Here is a 27,208-nt window from a genome sequence, read left to right as displayed (position 1 = left end):
GACCACATTCTAAGCAACAGCGCTCAAGCTGAGTTTTCATGCTCAGCGTAATCTTGAAATAGAAAACCCGCCTTCCAGTGTTTCATCTGAAGCATTTGCAACATGTACAAGAGTTTAACTTGTCAACTGTTTGCACTGCATGTTGCCTTGCACTTTGTTATGTATAATTAACAAATTATTAACAAGTTATTAGCTGTCCCTGGTGACAATTTTGAGCATTCATAGTTCAGTAAAATGTTGAAAATATCTGCTTTATTTCTTTTGCCAGGTCTATATATACTTTGGTGCTGGTGTCTTGTATCCGGAGTCATGAGTTGGTCTGTTTGTCTGGCACAGTCATGAATGTTCAGCATGTTCAGTTTGGTTTTCAGTTTTACAACAAATCTCACATCACAAAAACAAAACTGGTGTGTTTCTCTTTTACCGACAGACTGATGAGTTACCATAAAAAGAACAGGCATGACATTTCTGGACAGTTCTGGAGCCAACCCTCCTTTCTTTGTATTACAGTAAATAAGGCAAAAACCACCCTCTAAAACAAGCTTTCTGTCATTTCTTTAAGTAGTCTTCAGGAATAGTTCTCCAGGCTTCTTGAAGGACATCCCAAAGCTCTTCTTTGGATGTCGGCTGCCTTTTGTTCTGTTCTCTGTCAGATGATCCCACACTGCTTCAATAATGTTGAGGTCCGGGCTCTGGGGAGGATTCATCCCTCCATAAGACCTGTTGCCACTGATTTTCAGTCCACTTCTTGCATCATTTGGCATAGCTCAGCCTTTTCTCCCTGTTTCCCTTCCTTAAGAATGGCTTCTTGACAGCCACCCTTCCATGGAGACCATTTGTGATGAGGCTTGGGCCAACAGTAGATGGATCAGCTGAAGGTCCAGATGCATCTCTCAGGTCCTGTTTCAGGTCTTTGCTGGATTTTTTCCTCTTTCAGATCCTGTTCATCTGCTGTAGATAGTTTTTTTAGGCCTGACACTTCTTCTTTTGTCCTCCACTTGTCCAGTTTCCTCAAATGTTTTAAGGACACACTGCACACCATGCTGAGATATGCCAAGTTATCAGCTAATAGATCTTTGGGAATCAGCTTGTTGGATCAAAAGTACTATTTTCTGTCTGTCAAACTGTGTTATCTTTGGTGTTTTTGATAGATTAAACTAAAGAATGAATGATTCATAGGTCAATGTTGAGTGGTTTTACAAACATATAAATATGCACCGACTGGACTGAAAATGAGTGAGAAAGCAGCCAATGTCCAAAGCCTTCAGTAAACCTGGAGAACTATTGTTCAAGACCACTTAAAGAGATTATAAGAAGGTCTGGCTACTTTCCCATGAACAAACATTATCAACTTCTCTGTGTTATCTGACAGCATTCACGTTTTGTGGTCAGGAGAAAGTGCTGTCACAATGATCCATCCTCAGATCCTTGTTTCTTTATAATGTGAGAACATCCAAGGTTGTAGTTCTACTCCACTGAAATTAAAATGAAAAAAATTGTCTTTTTTTTTCATAAACAAGTTCTTGTGTTATGCCATCCATCAAACCTGCTATATCCTGTTGAGGATTGATGGAGGCTGCAGTCTGTCCCAGCTGACAGCAGGCGAGAGGCGAGGAAAACTCTGGATAGGCTGATAATCCATCACAGGACCAAAACTGGGAGACACACAGTTGGGATATTTGCAATGATTTCAAGTCTATTTTTATGCTAAAATGATCACAACATAATTCAAATGCTGAAAGAGAGAGACTTTGGGACATAAGCCTTAGATAAGCTCAGGCTCAGAGAAGGTGGAGGAGCACCTGAGGGCCATTTTCAATATTAGTTTTCAGCCTTTTTTCCTTAATTATGTTGAAGGTTTTTCTCTGGATTCTTTTAATGATATTGCTCACTACAGATGATGAAACCCTGGAATGCTTTTAAATTTAAACTTGAAAAAAGTCTGTTTGTATTGATCATGTAACACAGATCAGTGAACCCCTCCCCACCAGAAGAACTCTGTATGATGCTCCTTTTATATGAAAACATAGTGTCGACACTATATAATCATTTCCCCATCAGCTAATTACCATGACATGTTCTTGCAGGTGTTTTTTGTCATTTTATATTCCCATCACACGATTTTCAAACCATTTTCCACCTCTTCCAAGCTTTTAAAACTATATTGCAGGTATAAAACAAAAAATGAGCACATTTCTTTTCCAAAAATCTCATCTCCAACGTTTTAAATGTTGTTTTTGTTCTGTTACTGTTTTTTGTAACAGTATGCAGAGCGTGACATTTTTAAAAATAGTTTTCTTTAGTTTACTCAGACTTCAAATTAACAGGAAGCACAAAGTGTGGTACATTACCATTGGTTAAACTACAAGTATTTCAATTAGTCTAAATGAGCTACAGCTCAAACATTAAAGCCTGTAACAAACCACCAGTGATGATTAAACTATTGAAACAAGGCTACTGTAATGCTATGAGGGATCTTTTCTTGAATGTGTGTATGTTTTTACTCTTTAACAGCTCCTTTAAGCCAGATTAATGCTGACTCCTCACTGTCCATCAGTAGAAGTACAAAAACATGTCCACTTTTAATGATGGTTTTTAATTAAAGAAAATATAATACAGAAAATCTGAAAAGTCAATTTATCATCAGCCGTGATGTATCACGAGGTTTACACCAGGAAACAATGATAAAATGCACTTTTCTTTCCTAGTAAACACAATTTAAGGTTAATGCACGATGTGAAAAGTGTTCTGGATTAAACCACAACAGTAGTGACGTTTGCGCGCTAATTCATCAGTAATCAAAGCATAATCTATAACATCTGTGTTTTACAAGGTAATTACGACTTCAAAGCATGTTAATTTCAGGAATTTAGAAGCACTTTTGACTTTTGTAATGTTGTTTTTTTCTGGGAAAGATTTCCACTAAAGTGTCTTTTAAAGCATTTCCTCAGTGATCACTGCTGCTGCGTTTTGAGTCTGACTGCAGAAGAAGAGCTGATGAATCATTGATTAATCCTTAATAACGCCAATAATTACAATTCATAAGCTCGATACAAAAAGGAATCCTTTAAACGTGTTCATCAATTAAATGTGGATTTAATCTAGATGTAGAGACAGCCTCCTAGAATTTTGAGATCAGACATTTTGAAACCATAAGTAAGAATTCTGAGATACTAAATAAGAATTTTTAAAGATTAATTTAGAAATTTTACCATCAACATTATACGTCAGCATTTGGAGATAAAGTAGAGTCTAAAGTCTTAGTTTAATCTCAAAATCTTGAATCAAGATTATGAGATCCTACATTTGATCGTAAATTAGAAAAGTTTATGTTAAAAAACAAAAAAAGTCTGAATTTTGAGACTCCAAGGTTGAAATTTTGACATCCTTAAGTCAATTTCTGACATAAATCTTAACATTCTTAGTCAGTATTTTGAGATTTTAAGAATTTAGAGAAACTATTGGTATTTTCAGATCCTAACTGAAATTTTAAGATATAGTTCCTATAGAATTCTTTAGATCCTGAATTGAAAAGTTTATTCTTCAAAGTTTAAGTCAGAATTGAGCCAAAATTTAAAATTTTCAGATCTTCGGTCCGAATTCTGAGATCTTAAATTGGAATTTTTAGGTTCTTGTTCAGAATATTTAAGATGTCGAGTCAAAGCTTGGTCTATTAAAACTTAAAGATACTAAGTCGGTATTTTGAGATACCTAAATTGGAACTTTTAATCTCAAAACTTTAAGCAAATTTTAAATTTTTTTGAGAATTAGAAATTTCACCCTCAAAATGTAGAGATGCAGAGTCAGAAACTGTAATCTCTAAACCTTAATTCATCATTATGAGATCCTGTGGTAGAAATGTTTAGATCCTGAATCTGAAAGTTTATTCTTAACAAAATCTAAGTCAGAATTTTGAGATACTGAAATAGACCTACTGAGATATTAAGTTAGAAGTTAGACACCAGGTCAGAGTTTTTCAGATGCCAAGTCAGAAATTGTTCCCTCAAGTTAGAGACATTAACTTGGAATTTTTATATCCTAAAGTCTTAATTTAACCTTAATTTGAAGCCAGCATTATGAGATTCTAGGTTAGAATAAATCAGAAAAGTTTATTTTAATAATTTTTTTAGATGTTAAGTTAGAAATTTGAATCTAAACCTTCTTAGTCACTATTTTGAGATCTTACGTCAGAATTCTGTTATTCAGATTCAGAAATTTTGAGATGCAAAGTCAGAAATTGTTCTCTCAAAATTTAGAGATCCAAAGTCAGAAGTTTTATCATCAACATTTTAAGATCTTAAATTAGAATTATGAGATTATATGTAAGAATATTTAAATATTACGTTTTCTGTTCATCGTGGTGGCAGAAATGGGATTACATAGGTATAAAAATCTAAATAAAAAAAATTATTTAAGAGCCGCTGGATTTGTTTGGAAAGTCTTTACTTTAAACCAGAAAGGATTTAATTATATGAATGTGAACTAAAATTTTGTGGGTATCTTTTTTTTATTATCATTGATGAGCTTCTTCTGTAGTCTGGCCTAAAGTTTACAGCTAATATGTGTAGTCAGACTACATGTGCCGCACTTCATCTCTCCGTTATCTCTCTTCTGTGATTCAATGAGCACTGATTTGTTTTCCCTTCATATTTGACGTGATGACGTCGTAGCCTTGACGCTCGCCCGGAGCAACGGCCGCGGCGGATGGGGCTGTGCGATGAATGAGATGAGGGGCTGGGAGAGGGCAGACGGGTGGATGGTGAAGGAGGATGAACCGACCGACGGAGCATCGGCACCGTCATTTCACCACATCTGAGTCCCAGTTGTGGGGAGACAAGTCTCGGTCTGTGAAGTCCCGGTTGTGAGCGGCTGAAATCTCGGAGGAGGTCGAGACGTGATGATAAAACCCGGAGTGTGCCCCAAGTGTTTTTCTGTGCTGTCTCCAGAAGGAGCAGAGATGAGGCTACGTCTGGGAAGATGTCTGTCATCACCGAGCTGCTTTAAATGCCTCACTAGCGGCGGCAAAACTCTATAATTTTCATCTTTGGAAGGATTTTTAATGGCACATCGGACTTGAGTAAAGAACCAGCGACCGAAACTGGGATGAATGTGTTGACGGTTAGTTAAAATAGAGAGGTGAATGTTGCATTTCAAAGCGCATTTTGCTATAAACCAGGCTCCCTCTGCTGTCACGTCTGGTCCCGAGTTTAGCTCGATAATCCCACATAACTGAAGAGTTTGGTTTGATTTGGCTAACGGCAGCGACAACTAGCGCGAGCGCTGCCGTGTTGTTCTTCTCATCATGCGTGCGCCGACGCGTTTGGCTCCGGAGAAACCAGCCACAACGATGCACCCGAGGGCATAGCAGCACACCGAGGCATGTCGGACTGAAAACACCGGAGTGGCTCCGCCAGTCGTCAACTCACAACAAGCAGAAGCGGCTTTACTTAGAAGGGGAGCGGATCAGCAGGCGGCTAGCCTTCAGCCTGTTCACACCGTCTTCAAGAGATCATTTTCGGCTCAACTTGGCAACAACATCCAGCGACAATGGGGTACGTAACTGGCAGCACGGTCAGAGAAGGCTGCAACACTCACTCAGCATGTGTGGATATGGCTGACTTTGTCGGGGTTTTTTGAGGTTTGTGGAGCTGAGCTACAGATTTGTGCAATGCTGAGTCTTAAACACTGCTAGCTAGCTACCCTCTGCTAACTAAATGAAGCGCTCCTGACATCTCCTCAGGAGAATAGTTCAGAAAATACTTCGGTTCGGGCTCTCTGCTCCACACAGACACCATGAAACACTACACTACTCCTAAAGCCAGTTTGGGCTGATTACTCTGAAATTAGAGCTGCACAATATCGGAAACAATATGCACTGTGATACTTTATATGAACATGAACTGATTCTAATTTAGAAAGACTTATTCACTCTTGAATGCGTGTGCAACTGCTCTCTAGACAATAAGATTTATTCTAATAACCTCATTCTTTAGGGTAAAAGTAGTGGTAAATTTATTGGTTGGCCATTAATGACGCCTTTTCGAGTTAATTGCTGCATTTTATCAAATGTACAAGATAAAGAAACATTATATTGTCGTTTTATATTGGCTGCTGAGAAACTTTTACTTGTTTAGCACAACTTTGAACCATCCTGTCTTGAGTTTTAAAGACATACAGTTTGTTTAAACTGAAGCAGAAAAGTAAGTGAGCATTGTATCTGCCTATTTTGATGTTAAAGGGGAAATGAGGTGGTTTAATTCACTAGTTGATGAACCATTTCACAGTTTACTATTGACTTTCTAGAGAAAAGAAACTCTTAGCAATGATGGAATCATCAAATTTGGAGAATGTCCCTTTATCTTTTTTTTTATTTAGTAAATTAATAAAAATACATAAGACACAAAACAATTATATATAGCAGCTTAACATTTTGGATTTGTAAAACAGGAGAAGTGGAATTGAAAAAATGGTGGAATCAACCTTTAATTTAAAGTCCTAAAACAAATATGTGTAAAAAGAGAGTGCTTGCAGAGCTTAATGAGCTTTTAAACTTGACTGATTGGTAGGAAACGTAGACAGCTATCAGCGGAAACAGTCAAAAGGATTATACAAGGTAATTCAACTTAAAATGTGGTAAAAGATGTTGTTGATTCCCTGTTCGCTGTGTCTAAGATTTGGAGTTAATACAAACAAAATGGGAAGGTTGTGAAAGGGAAACGTCAAAGGAAGGCAGAGAGGTCAAAGAAATGTGACAGGAGCTGATGTTTGTGAAGCCAAACGTTGACCACCATTAACACCCAAAGGGAAGAAGACGAGGTTACAGCCGGTAAGTGTGGATGGTTGGATGAAAGTGACACTGGGCAAGGACACGATGCTGGAACTTTAGTTTGGTTCAAGTCCAATGAAACATATTAAGATGACTGGCTGAAGAAAGCGAGCATATTCCCACAGTTATTGATGATATGGGGCTGATGTCAGGTAGAGGCCCAGGGGAGATGGTTACCTCTACATTACCTCGACAGTAACTTCATCCATCAATCAAAAGGAGGTTTGGTGATGCTGAGCTTAAATGAGCGTTTAAACTTTCAAGAAAAGCATCAGCTCAATGACATGGATGCCAAATAGTCCCGATCTCAATCGGATTTACAGAGGAAATTGGAAACAAATGGTCCATGACGAGCCTCTGTCCTGTAAAGCTTGGAAAGTTGGAACCCGACTGATGAAGAAAAATGTTTTGGTTTTACTCATGATGTCCTCAAAGATTCAGCAAAGAGCTAAAGTTCATGAATCCATACACGTTTTTCATCTTCATCTAAGAAAAACTGATCATGTTTTACACAAGTCATAATGCTGAGTTTATTCCTGATAAAATAAAAAAGCTGAATGAACATCCTCTAAATGTGGGGATTCCATCATTTTTGCCAGTGGTTGTAGTAAGAGGTGTGCAGAGAACCACAGCTGCAAACACTTAGGAAAATGTGTTCAAATACATTTAGAAGTATGTGGGTTTAACATCAACACAAGCAGCCATCGGGGAGCTTCCTCTGCGCTCTTCTTCCAGAGAAGTCGATAATATTTCAGATGAGACTGGAAAGGTTTCGGTGCAATCTGTTGGTTTCCTTAGCTCGGAAATAGTTTTTTCTTTTTTTTTTTGTTTAAATTGGCTTTGTATATATGAATTTGACTACTTTTGAATTTAATTAATTGAATTTAATTGGATCATGATTACAATGAATTGGATTGAATTGGATTGCATCATTGAAGTGCATTGAGATGACATTTGTTGTCATTTGGCCGGTTTAGGAAGCTTCAATATCAATTCAATATCAATTTTGTACCAGTTTTAGGTGCTTTAATACCTGTTTGCACCAGTTTTAGATGGTTTTAATACCAGTTTCCACCACTGTTAGATGCTTTAATACAAATTTGTAGCTGTTTAGGAAGCTTCAATGTCAATCTGTACCAGTTTAGATGCTTTAATTCCTATTTACACCAGTTTTAGATGCTTTAATACCTGTTTGCACCAGTTTTGCATGCTTTAATACCAATTTGTACCAGTTTAGATGCTTTAATTCCTATTTACACCAGTTTTAGATGCTTTAATACAAATTTGTACCTGTTCAGGAAGCTTCAATATCAATCTGTACCAGTTTAGATGCTTTAATTCCTATTTACACCAGTTTTAGATGCTTTAATACCAATTTGTACCAGTTTAGATGCTTTAATTCCTATTTACACCAGTTTTAGATGCTTTAATACCAATTTGTACCAGTTTAGATGCTTTAATTCCTATTTACACCAGTTTAGATGCTTTAATACCTATTTGCACCAGTTTTAGATGCTTTAATACCTGTTTGCACCAGTTTAGCATGCTTTAATACCAGTTTATACCAGATGTGAACACACATTTCCAGGTGATATCTCAGGTGTTCTTGCTTTGAAATAGTTAATGTCTCCTCTCTTAATGTGAATATTCTGGCACGTCCTGTTTTATTTTTTTGGGTGGCATTTAGATGTCTCCTTGTGCTGCTCACAGGCCTTTGTGGTGCCAACATATATAACTTGTGTTGTATCAACATTTTCAAGGAACTGTCCACATAATACTGACTTTTGGTTGAACTCACCCTTTCTGTGGCTGAAGCATTTCCACACAACAGATGCTGGGTTTTTTTTTGGCAAATAAATAATCATTGTTTTGTCCTTTTTTTCCCCCTCCCGCTCTTCATAAATAGTCTGGCTTTGTTGTAACTATGCCTAAAAGCATTGGATAGCCAAGAACCCTGAAATCTGTGTGAATTATGCTGCATCAAAAACATCTCTGGTAGATGAGTCTTGGAAAACAAAAAGCAAAGAACTGGTAAAAGATGTAGGTTGAATTTATTTGCTTTATGTTGCACATATGCACTTTTGCTGAAGCAACATGGTAAACAGTCCTGTTTGAAATTAAGTCAGCAATGTGGTCATTTTCTTAATTTAATTGGATTATATTAACCCAGAAAATGTCCTCTAATAGTTTCTCTGAACACAGCTCAAAACATTTGACTAGGAGTAAATGGAATAAAATACATTTAGCATGTTCAGGATGTGCAGTTGATGATCCTTTTCTACAGCGCCGGATAATTTAGCTTAATTCTATAATTCGGGACAAAAGCATGTCTTTTCTTTTTTTTTTTTTTCTTGTAATTTCATTACTTGTTCTCCATTACATGTGATCAGTTACTACTCAGCCCGGCTGATGGCGTCATTTTTAGATTCCAGAAACCTACAGACTCGGCTGAAAGGAAACAGGCGGCTGTTGGTGAGCTGATGGCAGAGTGCAGGACATCTTTAGCTAAAACACTCCTTAAGAAAACATTGTTGAGATAAAAAAAAAAGAAAAAAGAAAGAAATGTTGCATTTAATTTAGCGCTAAGTCTTTAAGTCGCCACGGCTTGGCTGGTGTGATGCGTGTCGCTGAACCTGCAGATGTATGGCGATTCTCCTGATCACGAGCGACCTAGTTCTTACTCCAGATGAAAGCAGATGATGTAGCATGTGATTGGTTTGTTGTCATATTGTGGTTGGAGGAGGAGGTGGAGGAGGGGAGTGAACTGCTAACCTCCTCATCCTCTGTAATTCTCAAGGCCAGTGGGTATAATCCAGTCAACTATCAATTCCTCAAGCACAGAAAGAGCGTGCATCTGTGCATTCACAGCTTAATTAAGTTCTCCTTGTGCTTCTCTTTTTGCTGAGTGGATGGTCAAATTGGCACGTGAATTAAAGTGTGCCGGGATTAAGCATGACAGAGTTTAACTTGGGCTGGTGGGGTTTTCACTGGCAGCAGGAACATGTTTCTGTCTTTGAAATGCAGGTACGGTTCTGTAGCGAGTACATTAAACGTATGCAGCACTTAAACTTTACTTCAGATGGTACCTGGTGTTTATTAGAGGCAAACTCAGGTCGGGTTACTTTATTTGATAGATTTATTTTGCAGCCAGACAGAAAACATCCACACAACCAACATAAAATCTACTAAAATATGTTCAAAATCCCAACTCGTGATTAAAAAGCTTAAAACAATAAAAACAAAACAGTTATTTAAAAAAATAAAATGATTACACACTCTTATTCTTCCTGTTTTTAAAACTAAAACGACAACAATCTGTTGACACCGCCGTGTGTCTACAGATTCCGAAATAATTTGGTGTTAAAATCGCCATTCGACATTTTTCAGGTTTCAGCTGTTGCTCAGTAGCTTTTTGCTAATTTTCCAAACTGAAAACAGTCTGGCTGCTGCAGCTAACTCTGACTACAAGCTACAAACAGCCCCGGTTATAAATTATTTTTTAATAAATTTAAAAAAAAAAGGAAAGAGGACGTTAATGTTGGTGATGTAGCGGCAAAATGCACAAGAAGCGATGAAGTCAGAGCCCTAAAAATGACACCAAATACAAAATTGCCAAATAGAAAATACATAAATCTCAGTTTCGTGTGATTCAAAACTCCCACTTTTTCCTCGAGTTTGGATAGCTGCACAGGAGGTCAATCCGGCCCACAGCAGGGAGTCTGTTACTGATTATCTATGCTGCAGAATAACTTCTGGGATCAAGAGGGCAGTATTAAAGTTGAGATTTTTCTTAAATCGGAGAGCTTGTGTCCCTCTCCCACGCACTTCCAAAGCACTCGGCCAATCACAACCAGTTCGTACTGGACGAGTTCATACCGACGCGAATAAACTCAGGAGTTCAGGTGAGGATTAATTGTGGTTCAGTTCTGTCAGAACCACATCTGTGCTTTGTGAACATTAAACTATGCTGTTTGATCCCATGAGATGACGTCATTTCTTCCTCAATGAGAGATTCTACAGTCTAACATTTATTTTTTTATTATTCAAACCATCTTCTCCAGTGTGGCATGATCTAAACTCCACAACACAAAGCCAGATTTTCCCACCAGGATTGTAACAATCGTGACATTTTAGAAGGCAGGTGTCACTCACTTTTTTTCAGCTTTATTTCACCATCATTGTTCCATTTGTGGCGTCTGAGTTACTGAGTTCTTCTTTTTCATTTGGCTTAAAACCAAGATGTGCCCCAGTGATGTTGTGACTTGTCTAAATCCAAGAAGTTAATGTCAGTAGATGCTCATAGTCAGTGGAATATTAGAAGTTAAGCTCCTTGAGATAAACCGTTGGAGACATTAAACCACAGCGGAAGAAGGGGGCGCAAAAAACAAGATGGATTTGGTGAGAAAAATGTGATGGATTTTGGTCAGGTTAATGGAAATAATTATGTTAAATTATTATCTGTTATATATAAAAATCAGCAAATAGGAATTATTAATCAATAAATAGAGGAACAGTTCAGTTTCTCACTTCAGTTGAGTTTTCTCAACGTAAGCTTGTGTTTTCACGACTTCTTTTATGTTTCTTTCAGTCCTTTTTTTGAAGGTCAAGGCATAATTATTAGAAAACTCAGACAAAGTGACAGCTGGAGAGACGTTAAAAGTGCTGGTGTTAGATTACTGCGTTCCCAGAGCCTTGTTCGTACTTAAAGAACCTAAAAAGATGTATGTATTGTGTAGAAACATGTAGAACATCTGATGTTTCCAAAGTAATTCCCACGAATACTGATGAGAGATGAACTCGCGGTCTCCTGCTCTTCATTAGGACAGATCGTCTCATTTTAGAGCAACCCTAAAGACAAACCATACATCAGGCAGTTCTGTGTCAAATATAATCAGCACCAATTATAAAAGAGCTCAATTAGAGTTCCTGACAGAAGTGTCCGAGGAGCTGATTAGACCTTTGCTAATCAGCACCTGTCAAACTCCCGGCCCTTTGTACAAACCCTTTGCTCTTTATCTCACACTTTAAAGTCCGCCGATCAACAGATATGTCTGATTGGGGCCTTACAGACGTACCTGTCACAGGGAAAATAATCAACACTTGCAGCCCTACTTTAAAACTCAGGCCACAGTATGAAAGAGTAAAGACTCAGGATCAAGATAAACATCACGGTATTGGGCATTGTTTGATTGTTCAAACTAATTACACCCAGCAGCTTTTGATCCAAGTTGGTCCCTGCAGGCAACTCCGAACAAGCCCCAGAGTGACCGTAACACGTCCTGATAAAGAGCTCAGCCTGTGTCCTTAAACAGTGCCCGTCTTTGTTTTCTACCAGGAAAACAGAGCGTCTGTGTGGCTCGTCTGTAGTTGCGACTGTATCTGGCGGCTGTACGTGGAGAATCGCTGAGCTGATAACATCTGCGGTCAGATTCCTGTCAAAGCACTTGTCATTGAGACTTGAATGCCCCAGTACGCCTCATTGTTAGAGGGGATTATGGGCCAACAATCGCCACACTCATTCATAGAGACACACAGCAGTGCAGCAGATTTTGATCTAAGCCATGCCGGCAGACCAATGACACCCTGAAATTTCAAATGAACCACACCCACCAAATTTAGATGGAGACACAGTGTCCAGCACAGTGAAGCCACAGTGAAACTTTTTGTCTTCACCAGTTTAATTTGAATAGAGATGGTATTTATCATTTGCCATCAATATATTTGAGTGAGGATGTGTCAAATGGACCTAGTTGGTCCAAATGCTCCAGTGTTCCACCTTTTTTCCTGTTTTGTCTGTAAAGCTGCTCTCGTTCATACGTTTTTTCTGTTTCTTTTGTCAGACGGCTGAAATTAACTGAAAATCAGCCCATTAAAGACCACGCGTCAGCTGGTCGCTCTGCTCTAATAAAATCCTGATTTTAATACAAAATCTCCATCCGAGATGCAGAGAATCCAGCTTTACTAACGTGAACCATGATCTCGAACAGAGAAAGTTCTGCACACACCACCACTCACATCTTGGCTCCATAAACCCTGGGTTTCACTGTCGTTTCTCTGTGTTTTGTGAGGAATTGTCGCCTGCTGCTGCAAACATAGCACAGCACAAAAGCACCTTGTGTGACAGTGATAGATGCCCGTGAGCATAAAGTATTGGTTATTTAGATTAGATTAAATATAGCATCATACATATGTGATAGTGCTGCGTTCTCTTAAAGTTTCTCAGACTGTAGCCTCTTCAGATATCCAAATATATGCTCTCGGGTGCAGGTGTTTCATAATAAGTTCCTTTAACGCTGTCAGACTTGAAGCAAACTACTGCAGCTACTTAGATGGTTTGTTAATCCACCCATGAAACCTTTTTTCTGTCCCTTGTGCAGGTTTCGTTGAGGTATTTGCTGGGAAAGTATGAAATGAGAGTTGTTTTTATTTCTTTGGTCATTTTGCCTGTATGATTCCATATGTGTTATCAAAGTGGTGAAGAGGACTTTCTGCACCTCTGCAAACACAACAATCTGAAAGAATATTCATAAAGCTCCAAAACCAGATATTATACAGCCCCACAGTGGTTGAAGAAGACAGTTTGACTATAAGAATTAATTTGATTCATGGCATGCTGAAGTACTAAACTATCGCTTGTTGATAAAACTCTCCGTCTGTCACAAAGCGTTTTCTTTCTTTGTGAAGTTGTCCCTTTTCTTTCTTTCTCCTCGACAGAGAAATCCTCACATAACAACCACAGCTGGGTAGCGTTAGCTTCCTTTACAACCGATTTATCTGCTCCAGAAACAGAGCATGACTGCCATTTTGCTCATTACCCACTAAGGATGTCATTTTAAAACTATTCATTTAAAAAAAAGATAAAAAAAACTATATCAGATGTTGATTTCATGAAAAATATTAGCTCAGCTTTGTACCAGTTTGATTTGCAAATCACTGCGTTCTGTTTTTTATGGCGTTCCAACTAGTTCTGGATTGTGGTTGTAAGAGAATATGAGGCCACAGTAACTACCAACATAGCTGAAAATGAATGAATCACGGTGTATGTTTAATAAAGCGTAAGATTAGAACATAAACCTTCAGAAGTTAAACATTGTTTAACAAGTCTTTATTTCCCAAAAACAACGGGCTAACTACAGACATTACAGTCAGCCCAAGATGAACTTGTGAAGCTAACAGTAGCTTAATTATCCAGCTAATGAACTCTCCTCACAGCAGCTGTAATGCAGCTGAAACAATCAGCTATCACACAACAAATGAGACATCTGCCTGTAAACTGGCTCGCTTTACATAATCTGCTCATCCTGAACACATCCTGGTACATGGCAGGTGAGAGCTGCTGTAACCAAATCACGCCAGAGGAAGTAGAAAGTCGTCACGATCATCTCTAACTCGCCCCGGGAACTCAAATTCAATTTAGTCTCACTAACCGCTTTATTTTCATCCCGGCTTTCCTGGTACCAGTTATATATCTGTATGTATATTTACAAAGCACTGTACTGCCAGTCTGTGCGAGCCCTCCCTCACATTACCCCCATTTCTCTGATTAACTGTGTCTGTCTTTAAATAACATCTGCTCGGCCTCAGCTCTGCTCACTTAATTAACTCTCTGAGATGAGATGGGAACAATAGTTGGATCCCACAGGAGTCCTGGCACACTCCGCTCCCAGTGAAGCAATCATTTCCACCTTCCCTGGCAGATAAACATCCAAGTCTTTATTAAAGAGTCTCCAATTCTGTTGGGCTAGCTACAGATTTAATGGCCATAATGAAAGTTGTTGTTTGTATTTGAAGCATGACCGAAGCCGGCCGCACTTCTGGGTTCTTATTTATTTTTGTGGTGAAGCAAAGTATGAAAGAAGTTATCAGTTATCTCCCAAATCAGTACAGACAGGAGGTGATGCCATTTTTGTTTAAGATAACGTTTGCATTCTCCACCTCCGTTAAAGAGGGAACATTTTTACATAAATAACCTGCTTCTTGATCGAATGGTGAACAGAAACCAGACGAGTGGATCGGGTCATTTTTCTACCTGCAGTGAAGCGGGTGTTTTTATTCAGGTCTCCTGAATGTCGTCGTCGGTGTTGTGTTCAGGGTTGTGTGTAGACGACCGCGTCCCACACAACTTGGAGTGCTCGTGCAGACTTGATTTGGAGTACATGTGCAGATCCACGGCAGCATTATCGGAGCGTGTTCAAGTGGACACTACAGCAATAAATGAAGAACCAGATCTCTTCCGGATTCCCATCTGGCGGATTAATTTTTCTTATCGAGGTTGTTAGAAAAATTCTCTGTAAAATTAGGCTCAGAGTCGCTGGATACGATTAATTTACACAAAACATTTATTTTTTGCAAGAAAGAGACAAGTCCGCACAAATCCACACAACCTGTCGGGAAGACCGCTCAGAGTTGTCTCCCGACAAAATGGTGCTCCAGCTATTTATGTTGCTTATGCTTGCTGATCACACAATGTTATGAGAAAAGGCGCTTTTCTCACCATTCATTATTATGGGTTGGAATATTCAATGTTATGGGGAAAGGTGCTTCTCTCCCCATTCCTTGTTATGGGAAGGAACATAAGAGGTGCTTCTCACCAGTTAATATTATGGGAAAGTCTAGTACCAGAGTCAAAACACTTTTGCTTGAATCATAGAAGGTGAACAGATGGAGTGACTCTTCTGTCATAGTATAACTATATAATTTTTCCAATAGAGGTGATGGCAAACAAGTCATTCAGCTCATAAAATGACTTTGTTCTTGTTCTAACATCTTTAAGCTTTTGGTCCAGACGATCTTTGTGCTTTTTATCATTTTATGTTGAGGTGGTGAAACACCATCTGTATGTAGTTGTAGGTCCACGCCTGGGACTGCTTTCACCCAGGAACGTTGTCATCAACATTGTGGAAAGTTTCAACCAGACAATTGTATCTTGTTTTGCTTTTAATCCAAGATCCTGTGAGCTTTTCGTCCATATCAGTGCTTGGAAGTCATCTATATGTTGGCACGGGTGCTTCCAGAAACATTAAAACCCTGCCTGAATATGAGCTGCCTCTGCCAGAGCTAATGAAAGCAGACTTCAGAATGAGCGGCAGTCAGACACCAGCGAGTCGCTCCACAGCTGCACCTGCCGAACAAATATGGAGGCGTACAGCGTCTCAGAATCAACCTACACGATCTTGGTGTCTCCAGTCAGTCGACCCCTTGACTCGGTCGCACAGCTACTGCTGACGAGAAGGGTCCTAAAGCCAAGGGTCACCTTCTCTGATGGTGTCCCATGCCTGTTAAAGCTCTGCTCCACTGTTCATTTCTGTCTTTTTGCTGCTTTTGCGGCGTCATCCTACTTTCCCTCACTGGCAATGTGTCAATTATAACTTCTGAATTAAGATGGAGGGCACCATCTTTAAGTTAGTTTAATGCTGATGTTGTCAGACGATGCTGCAGTTTTAAAATCAGGATTTTATTAGAGCAGAGTGACAGTCTGAAATTGCTTTCAGAGACCGTGAGTTGGCACATAATCAAGCTTAAGCCTCACAGAAGAAACAGAAAAATATGTGAATTAGAGCAGTTTTATTGGTAATTCAGCTGTATTAATATGCACTTATAAAAAGATGGAACTTTTAGGAGCATTTGTGGAGCTCTAAGGCCTATTTCAGGCTAGCTGAGGGTAAACATGAGGACTGATTAAACCCCAATTTCATTATCTGGGTGCATTAGTCCAATTTTGAGAAGCTCAGTTCCGTGCATTTTTGTTTGGATTTACATGTTCACGTGCATTTTAAACATCTCCACTTTGGTCTGGTCTGAAGGACATTGTTTCAGGAGTCTTATTTGTTCAGATGCAGCTTTACAAACCTGAGCTGTGCTGCCATGTTCTTTTTAGAGAGAAGAGGCTTTCTCCTGCAACCCTTCCAAACAAGCTGTACATGTTCAGTCTTTTTCTAATTGTGCTGTCATGAACTTTAACCTTTTAACATGCTAACTGAGGCCTGCAGAGTCTGAGATGTAGTAACCTTTTCCAGATTGATGGGCAGCAACAGCTGCTGATCATTGCTGATGTCTTTCCTCCTTGACATTGTGTGTAACACACAGCTGAATGCTCCAGACCATCAGAATACCAACACTTCTTTTATAGAGGTGCTCACAGCTGCTGATGATCAGTTAATCAAGTGCATTTGATTAGCTGCTACTGATTTTGGATTAGCTTTTGTTACTAAATAATGACGGAGTCCAAACATCTGGCTCCTCCCACATCTTCTAATAACAGATGCAAGAAGAGAGAAGAAGAAAGTTCCAAATGAATTTTTCCTAAATGTGACATCTGTTGTTGATTTGTATATTTCTTGAGCTTTTTTTCCTCCTCATATTTTAGCTTGTAGTTCCAGACATTGAGTGCAGCTCAACCTTTAAAAAGATGCGGAATGCTTCATCTCTCCTTCCTCCTCTTCTTCCTCTCTCTCCGTGCAGTGAGCAGCCCATCTTCAGTACGCGGGCCCACGTCTTCCAGATCGACCCAAACACCAAGAAGAATTGGGTTCCCACAAGTAAACATGCTGTCACGGTCTCCTACTTCTTCGACAGTACCAGGAATGTATATCGAATCATCAGTCTGGATGGATCCAAGGTGCGTTCAAGTACAGAAATCAGTACGGTGTTTGTGTATCAGCTCAACTATGAGAAACAATGTTTCTCTCAGTATCATTTAATCTGTACCTGGCTTTTTATATTATACAAAAGGAGCAGCTGTCATGAGAAAACAGATTTATCTCATCGTGAAAACACTGAGAAACTTTAGGATATTTGTTTTTCAGCTCGTCTCGGCCTGGCCTCACAGTTAAGGGGCATTCAGGCCTCTCACGTGTGTGTGTGGTAGTGATTATTTTAGTCTTGAGAGAGGTGCAGGGGTGGAGTTTGCATAGTTATGTAAGAGCCTCTCAGGGTGACTGGTGCTGTTGTTGAACCAGCATATTAGCTATGCTCTGCTGGAAATAGCAGCGATGGAGTGGGCTGGTGCTGGAGGACGTTAGAATCCAGACAACAACTTCTGTCAGCTGAGACATGCAGACCGATGTCACAGTGATGAATCTGTCTGGTTGTTGCTGCTCTCTAAATTCCAGAGAGAGAAAACTGCTGACATGTTGTTCAGAGGAAACGCTTTTCCAATTAAAAAATAAAAAATGACTTATTGATGGCAGCGGGAAAGCAACACAGTACGCTTTTGCTCAGCTTAGAAGAACTTTGTAGTGAGTTTGAGTTCATTGTTTAGCTGTTGATCTGCAACTTTACTGTTTAATTCCACCTCACACCTCTTATCCAGCAGCAAAAATGGGTGTTTGACAATTAAAAAGCTCTTAAAGCCACTTTGCACTACATATTGTAGCTGGTGAATAAAGTGAAACGTTTAGCTTTTGAACAAACCACACAAATGATACCCCCCCCCCCCGACTTCTGTTGGATGTATAACTGAGAATTTATTAAGCGGTTTGCAGAATTAATTCAACTTTTATCTGCCAGTTTTATGTCTTTGTGCTGCCCTCAAGTGGTCTATATGTACCTAAAGCCAAGCTTCTTTCCTGAGGAAGTCAAAGTATTGAATAATTAGTCAGAGGAAAATCTAAACAGAAAGCATCGCTTTGTGTGAAGTGGAAATAGTTTTTTTCTGTGCTTTAGAGCTTGTATTTGGGGTGTCTGAAGTTACTACCAGCCAAAAAACTCAAGGCAAACAAGTGACTTGCTCTGTGAGATAGTCGTGGATCACTCATTACCTTTTTTTAGCTTTGGATGACTAAGGTAATTAATAATTTGTTATTTGAACACCTCGGACAGTCCATAAAACACAGGAAAACATACCAGGGGCCCTCTCATACCTCAGGAAATAGTTTAAGCTTGTAAAAAAGAAAAGCTGTTTGGCACACATCTACCTAAACTCCACATGACGTATAAACAACAGCATGAAGGGAATTCCACCGTTTTGTAAATGATGGCTTAATTTGTTCAAATGTGATCATATTATAGATATTTTTAGCTGTCATTTATTTGAAAGTGGTTTGTCAAATTAAAAGCGAACAAAAAAAGAGCCCTCAAATCAAAACTCACGAGACAACAGCTGTCAGCTAACGCTGCTGCTGTGATGGAGTTTGATGTGTGTTTTATCCTCCACAGGCCATCATCAACAGCACCATCACCCCCAACATGACGTTCACCAAGACATCGCAGAAGTTTGGCCAGTGGGCCGACAGCCGGGCCAACACCGTCTACGGCCTCGGCTTCTCATCGGAGAGCCACCTGGTCAAGGTGAGAACCTGTGGGCGGCTTCCAGGGAGCAGAAAGTAGCAGCCGAGTCTTGTTCTGTGCTGCAAACACAGCTGCTCCTCTTGTTTCAGTTTGCAGACAAGTTTGCCGAGTTCAAGGAGGCGGCACGGCTGGCTAAAGAGAAGTCTCAGGAGAAGATGGAGCTCACCAGCACTCCTTCTCAGGTAACAAACACTGACCATAACTGTGCAGCAGTAATACTAGCATCATATTATTCTACCAGATAATACAGGTCCTCCGGTCAGACCTGGAACCAGATCATGGACAACATCTTGAATGACTTTCAGAGCGTTAATATAGTCCAAAGTGGCCAATATATCAGTACATCTGTTAGCTCTAGATGGCTAATGTGACACAGAAACACCTGCAAATACTTAAAATAATGATGCAAACTACTGAGGAATATCAACTGGTTGCAATGAACAAATCACTGTTTGTTAGGTTGAGAACAGATGGAGGGTATGATGCCCTTTTCTTATAAAATAAGGTCACCTGTCCCCAGAAAGCGTATTTCAAGTTTAAGCTCTGTCTCAGAACTCACAGCTCTTAAAAGGAACTCTGTATAATAAGACCTTAATATGTTCTACATACCTTCTTCTTTAAAATATTTTGATAAAACACAGGAAAATCCCAACCCTAACTCTAGAATGTTCTGAGTAGGCCTACTACGATGCATTAACCACAGACTCGCTGTTATTTACCGATATACCGGCATACTGCAGCGACCTGGACTCTGTTTGTTGGCTGAATCCTCAACAGCTGGGTAACAGGCTCCGCTGGCAGGTGACAGAAATGTCTAACATCTGCAGCGTGTGTTGAGCTGATCTGAGATCTGTAAACCGGGTTGTTGTGCAGACACACACATTGTTTTAATCATTTATGTTTGGTTAATAACACATCTGTAGATTTACTTCTACTATTCATCGTGAGTCAGAGTCCCCCGGCCTTCTCTGCTGGATTAATATGGATTACCTTGTACAGCAGTTTCCAGAAGGTGGAGCTCTGTTAGAATAAAAGGTAGAATCACAGACTTCCCAACTATTTTCTTATGTCTTATTCATCTTCGTGCACATTTCCAGTCGTGTCTTCAGTCTCATCTTCACCTCTTCAGCAGCAGGTCATCACCTACCCATAATGCACTGCAATGTCAACTACAATGATGTGACAGGTTTTTCTCTAGTACTATAAAAACGTCATCAAAAAGACATCTTGAGTCTTCTAAATATTGAATTTATCTTACCAAAGCCATAGAAGTCGTACCAGGCTGAGTTCCATTCAGAATAACAGTTTCAAGTATTCATTATTCTCTTAAAGTATAGATGAGGATCATTTTATACATTTCTAACAGCTCTTCAGACCAAACGTTGCTTTAGGATTCAGAAAATCATGACGGCCGTTCACTGTTTTGTTCATTTTTGCTGCTCTGAGCTGAAACTCTTTTCCATCTTTCTTCAGGTAATACTTTTGCATTTTGTGGTGATTGAAATTTTCCATCCAGCCTCTGTGTAACTAAACACTGTTTACATGTTATTAAGCCATCAGATGTGCCAACCTTACATCTTCTGCTGCGTTAAACATGCTTGTATCACGCTGCTGTAGCTACTAAAATAACACTTTGTGGCCCCTGTTTGCTCTCCTTAACGATTCCTCCTCAGGGTGGTGCTGTAAAAAGGAATCTGTTGTCGGTCAACAAACCTGGTAAAAAGAAGGTAAAAAGAGTAACCTTTAGGATTCCAACAACTCTTTTCCTCCAAGTCCTGATCTCAGTTGTTGCTGTCTGCCTTCTATTTTCTTTCTCTGTGAATCTCCCTGACAAACCCACTCCCCAGAAGCCCCTCCAGTTCCTCTCATGCTCTCAAAAACTGAGTCACAGTTGACATTTTATACAGACATTAATAGCACACGATAAACCCAATTAAACGTCCTTGTGACCAGCTCAACGGGGATCATTTCTATCCTCCTTGATTTGAATGAACTGACCAGTCAAACATTCAATTCAGCTACATTTTCTCCGAAAAAACCTTGTACATTTTTGAGAGCATGGACACCTCATAACAATCAGTGTCTTGTGTTTTATAATCAAACCTTAAAGGGCTGGGAGATTTTCTGGAAATGTAATATGTTCTCGATTTAGATGAGGATATTGATACCGCTGTCAAATCCAGCAGGTGCTTAGCTTAGCTTAGCATAAAGACTGGAAATGGATGAAAGCATCCATTTTCAAACACTTTTTGACGCAATTTTAACGTGATGATTAGCATTTTCCTCTCCTGTTTGAATTGTTTTGTCTGTCTACACACATTCCTGTGCTCAGATGAAGCGAGTTGAGTTCAGTATGTTGCACATTTCTGAGAACTTACAGTGGCCAGGTGCAAGAGAGATGCTATAAACAAGAAATGCAGCAGTCAGTCCAGACAGAGAAGTGTTTGCCCTGTTAGGGTTTGTTTTTGGATTTCAGAAAGCAGCACCTGAGGAGCAGGCATTGTGTGGCAAGCTGTACTTTGAAGTGGCTTAAATGATTTTAATTCATCAATCATATCAATAGTCTTTCAGTGTACGAAAGAGCTTTTTTCTTCTTAATTTTGCTGATACAGTGTTAATATGAATCATTTCAATCTGTGGAAACAGTAACCATAAGAGCCTTTTCACAGTAACATTCAGATACACTACAATTCCCAAGATGCATTTCTGTCTCAAACGTGTGGTTCAGCCATATATTCTTTAACATAAGAAGCTAAAGCGTTTGTTTTTGTTAACAAAGGATAACTTTAACCATTATTGAATCACTGAGACCATGGCAACATTCACTAAGACCCATGGGTAATGTAGTGTTATAACACACATCTATCTCTTGGTAAAATAAGACTATAAGATCTGCTTATAAACTGAATTAATCAATACTTTGATCTGTATCTGTTTCTATGTGACTTTAAAGGCTTTGGTCAGCATTAATGAGTCTCTAATGCTATGAAGCTGAAATCTACAGGGTTTCTTTTCTGTCTAAATACCTCCTCATACTAATGTAGGTGTCTTGGTCAGGTTGTTGAACAAGTTAGTAATCAGAATATTTGTCTTAGGGTTGAGGCAGAGCAGTGATTTTACTTAAAATCAGACTAAAGATGATTTCTCCCAATTTAAATGAGTAAAACTGTCTCTCATAATATAAACAGGCATGAGCTAAGGCTTAGCTTAGCTGCTAAGCTAACTATCTGCTGGCTGCAGCTTCCTATTTAACAAACGGATACTGAGAGTGGTGCCGGTCTTCTTCTTCTGTTTGTTGCACAGTAATAAAAGTTTCTTACTTGTGTTTGACCACTGTGTAAAATCAGGAGTCTGCACCAGGTGATCTGCAGTCACCTCTGACCCCCGAGAGCATCAACGGCACAGACGACGAGAGAGTCGGACCAGACACGCCTCAGCACAGCGAAGCCAGAGCAGAGCCTTCCCAGAATGCACTGCCTGTGTCTCACAGGTCAGCGAGAGCCCTATTTATGCAGAACCAACCACAGAAAACTTTTTTTACTTTAATTTAATTGTGAAACTGATTATGGTCAGAAGTGTAGATAATTTAAGATGATTTTGGCACATGTTCGTTTATTATTAATCTTAAGATTTTTGTGCAAAAATATCCTTCTACTGACAACATAACCCACTGAAATCTTTGTAGTTTAGTGACTAATCTGTAGTTTTTGAAACAGATTCAATTAAACCGAACCAATCAGGGATTTATAAATGTTATTTATCCATGTCTTCCGTCTTTCTGGGCTGTGGGGAACTATGACGGACATTTCTCACTGTTTTCTAAAATGTTATATCAGTGGAGAACCCGCAGTGAGCAGGCCTGCTGCTAACAGTCGCCTTTCTCTGTGTCTCCAGTTCATCCAGCATCAACAAGCACTGGGAGGCGGAGCTTGCAACACTGAAGGGGAACAATGCCAAACTAACGGCGGCTCTGCTCGAGTCCACCGCCAACGTCAAACAGTGGAAACAGCAGCTGGCGGCCTATCAGGAAGAAGCCGAGAGGCTACACAAACGGGTACCAGTCACTGTCCGGACACCTGAACATAAAAATAAAGACCCCCAGCTTGGCTTGTCCTGGATCCAGATGTTTTTCTGTTTTCCCAGGTGACGGAGCTGGAGTGTGTGAGTGGCCAAACGACGGTGATCAAGTCTCAGAAAACAGAACTCAACAGAACAATAGAGGAGCTGGAGTTGGCTTTAAAGTCCAAAGAGGAGGTATGAGGAGAAAAAAGGGGGAGACTCCTTTAAAGAAACTAAAACTAAGGGATAAATCCTCAAATATAAGGACTATGTGACTGTCTTTAACTTTAATACTGACTCTGACTTTATTTCCAGGAGCTGGAGAGGCTTAAAGCAGAGGTGGAGAGTGCCAATGAGTTTAAGTTTCAAAGGGACTCGCTGTCACAGAAACTAAAGGTAAGTAACGCACCGTAGGTGCTGCTCAGTTGAAAATCTCAATTATATTTAGTCTGACTTTCTGAAAGCTGTGGAAATCTGAGAATAACAGTGGTGTTGGGAGAGAAAGGCCAAAATGGAAACATTTCCACCTTAAAGTGTAAAAAATGTCCTGTATCAACATCTGGACGGGAAATGCAGATGTATAACCAAACAACGCTGCAGACACTGTTCATGAACTCTGTGAAGCAGTCATAAACAAAAGAAAAGGCTTTTCAGTGCTGGAAACAGAGCTGTGGAGGTTGATAAGAGTGTTGGTGACGTTTCCAGGCATCGTTTCTGGTGGCTACTCGCCATCTCATCAGATATAAATGTGGCGTCTGTCTGCAGCAGTGACTCTGTTCAGATCACAAGCATCTTCAGTCCCTGTTTTTGTTTGTTTGTTGCTGACGACAGGACACGGAGTTGAGGAACCAGACGCTGGAGGCACAGCTGAGCGAGCTGGAACAGCGCCTGGAGAGCAGCCAGCTGGAGAGGGAAGCCTATCGGAAGAGTCTGCGCTCCCTGCTGGAGATGCTGGACAGCAAGATCTTCGAGCTGACGGAGCTGCGCGACACGCTGGCCAAACTGATCGAGGGCAGCTAGAGACCAAGGCGCCTCCTCCACCTTCTCTTCCACTGACGCAGCGGCCGGCGCTCGCAGGCCGGCCCTACAGAGGACACCAGCCGGTGGCACTCACATGGTCACCGACACCACTTGAAATCTTCTTCTGTCCTTTCGCACGTGTTCACGCACAACGTCACGCATTAACGGTTCCACACACTTTTGATCGTTTACAAACAGCCAAGTGAAGCCTTCCCTCCGCTCCACTCTGGAAACTTTCTCATCATGTCTTTCTTTCTTTTCTTCTCTTTAAATCTTGAAAACAATAATTGAGCCTCTGGAGCTCGGTGCAGTACGCAGCCGGCGGGAGCCGCCGACTCTTCTGCTTCCATTTCATCGTCCACGCCGTTCATTAACGCCGCCGCCGGCCAAACTAACTCCCTCCGCTCCGAGGCGGAATCTTTCTTTTTTTTATTTTGTGATGAAGCGATGACCGAGGGACACGAGGACGTCAGTTTGTCTGATTTACAATATATGAGCAATACAATAAAGGAGCATCAGAGGGTCTATAAACACTTCTCACTCTCACTTTCAGGTAATTTTACTCCTCCCTCGGATAAGTTTAAACCACAAGAGGCGGATTTTTTTTAGTTTTCTCACTATTTTTGTTCATTTTTAAAGGCTATAACAACTTCATAGTGCACTTGTGTGTGTGTGTGTGTGCGCGAGCGTGTGGATGAATCAGATGTTTTCTTTCCCTTCTTGTTTCTGTTGCGACTTGAAGTGCAATGATTGAACCTTATTTATTACTAAAATTACTTCTGAAAGTTGTAGAAAAGCTAAATATCTTTATTTACATCTTGTTTTGACTTGATCTTTTTTTTTTTTTATTGTCTGGTTACGTGGCTGTCGAGGTGGTTTTGGGGGAAAACTGGCAATATTTCTCAGAGGAGGGAAAACCGAGCAGACCAGCGCAGGTTGCAGAGGATCTTTTTTGTTTCTTTTGCCAAATAATATTTTCCTGCACCGATTTGAAGTTTCGCAGATGTTGCCTTTGGCACGAAGATGCATCTATGGTAGCTAACGAGCGGTACTTTATTTTTGTGGGATCAACTTTTGCCAAAAATGAGAGAATATGCTTCAGTGTGTACACATGGAAAACACTATTTAAGGGCTTGTTGTTGGTTTGGGTACGCTCCAGAGAAAATTATGTACATTACAGCTGGAAAGGGATTTTATTATGACTTATAAATGTTGATCAAACCACATGCTTAAAACACAAATTGTAATTTTGAGTTTATAGTAAAACAAAACCAAATGAAGACTGTGTAGTTGTCTTTTTTACAACATTTTCTGGAGTTTCTGTTCTATGAAGTTGGGCTAAACTTCACTGAAGTTTTTAACCATGCAAAGATTTCTCATCATTCTCATGGGCCTGGTGTTCCAGGACCATTTTGTTCTTTATTTCCAGGTTTTCTGATCCGATAGTCGTGCTTCAACAAGCATTTTCATACTCTCTGTTAAAACATCTCTTCAAAAGTAGGTTGTGGTCGTAGTTGATCCTCTACTTCTTCCGTCTGTGGAGTTAAATATGATGCTCTCGCCTCAGTAACTTGATTTGAATGTTCTTTTTGATGGGAGCTGCAATCCAACATAGAAGATGATCATCCAATCCTTAAAATGATTAATTAACCTATTATATTAAAGTCAAGTTTCTCACAAAAAATTTGATTGATCAAAGACCTGACGAAACAGGAAATTTACTCGGATTCTTTGACACTGGAATAAATTGGTGAAACCGGGATAAGTCAGTTTTGTCTGAAAGATTTATGTTGATGGTATTGGTCGACTTTTGGATATCATCAGTATGTGATGGAACAGTGAGATTATCAAGCTCACGATCAGACTCATCTCGTCTGGCTGGTGCTGGTGCTGTTGACATATGTGGAGAGCAATAAGAAGAAAACGGCTGTTTTAATAAACTATATAATATTTTATATAATAAAACTATATATTTTAGTATATAAAACTATGGATACCCTTGGGTGCACATTGTTGTATTTACTTATTTTGTGCTTCTTTCAGTCTTAAAATGAGTCAACTTTTAAGACTGTCGTGGACTTTAACCTTTAACATGCTAACTGAGGCCTGCAGAGTCTGAGATGTAGCTCTTTGGGTTTTTGACCTCTGGGTGAACTTGCAGGGACGTCCACTTCTGGGAAGATTGACAGGTGTCTTGAATATTTTCCTCTTGTAAATAATCCTTCTCTCTGTAGAATGATGGACTCCAAATAGTTTGGAAATGACCATATAACCCTGCTCAGATTCTCTAAGGTAAGTGCTGATGTCGTTAACACACACCTGAATGCTTCAAAACCAGCAAACTGCTCAAACTTACTGATAATCAATTAATCAAGTGCATTTGATTAGCAGCACCTGGCTACATATGTGCAATGAACTCATTTATGGTAAATAAAACATTTGTTTCCCAAATTAAATAATATGGAAAATACAATGCAACAATATGAAAAGAGTGAATAAAAAGAGGAAATGGGCTCTCATATTCTGGTCTACTGCATTTAATTTGTTAATATACATCCATCCCTGCAACAAATCACAAAAAGAGTTAGACAGTGAAGCTTTTACCACTTTGTAATGCAGTTAATTCTGCGGTCCTTCTCACAAGACAACAAAGATGGTGGTTTGTTGAGGATACCAACCGATGAAGCATTTTTAAAGGGTTATTTTATCCAATTCTCTCAACACATTCTATTAGAAATCTAGAAAAAAAACAGGACGTTAAAGGCAACGTGTTCTTGTTGCTGAATGTCTACACTGGACAGTCCTTTTCATCTTTGTTACAAAGCCCAGATGCCCCCCAGTCCAAAGAAGTGGACGTCACCTCTGGACAAGGCTAACATAATGATTCTTTTTTTTTTTTTGCTTGGCATGTATGACTATGTACCGCTGTGTAAGTCTCCCACAGTAATCTCTTCCACTATGATGATCAATGGCTCTGGTGCAGCGCCCTCTGGTGGATCAGAAAGATTCAAAGGA

The 27,208-nt window shown here is 39.7% G+C and overlaps 1 protein-coding gene across 1 annotated transcript; it reads left to right on the top strand.

The window, feature by feature from the left end:
* Positions 1 to 4,697: 4,697 nt before the first annotated feature.
* LOC140277244 (homer protein homolog 1-like) lies at positions 4,698 to 25,473 on the top strand. Its single transcript, XM_072372199.1, has 9 exons — positions 4,698 to 5,552; positions 17,288 to 17,444; positions 18,983 to 19,114; positions 19,204 to 19,296; positions 22,462 to 22,604; positions 23,009 to 23,168; positions 23,258 to 23,368; positions 23,489 to 23,569; positions 24,005 to 25,473. The coding sequence occupies exons 1-9, from the start codon at positions 5,548 to 5,550 to the stop codon at positions 24,191 to 24,193; spliced, it is 1,071 nt and encodes a 356-aa protein (XP_072228300.1). The 5' UTR covers positions 4,698 to 5,547; the 3' UTR covers positions 24,194 to 25,473.
* Positions 25,474 to 27,208: the final 1,735 nt, after the last annotated feature.

This window comes from Leuresthes tenuis, unplaced genomic scaffold (assembly GCF_036924035.1).
Source record: "Leuresthes tenuis unplaced genomic scaffold, fLeuTen1.0.hap1 SCAF_19, whole genome shotgun sequence".
In the NCBI taxonomy this organism is placed as follows: domain Eukaryota; kingdom Metazoa; phylum Chordata; class Actinopteri; order Atheriniformes; family Atherinopsidae; genus Leuresthes; species Leuresthes tenuis.
The sequence above is the reverse complement of the archived record's forward strand: the minus strand, read 5'-3'. Positions and strand labels throughout refer to the sequence as shown.

Coding starts and splice junctions, on each gene's coding strand:
- LOC140277244 (XM_072372199.1), top strand. Junction 23,169..23,257: donor CCGAGAGGCTACACAAACGG/GTACCAGTCACT, acceptor CTGTTTTCCCAG/GTGACGGAGCTGGAGTGTGT. Junction 23,570..24,004: donor CGCTGTCACAGAAACTAAAG/GTAAGTAACGCA, acceptor TGCTGACGACAG/GACACGGAGTTGAGGAACCA.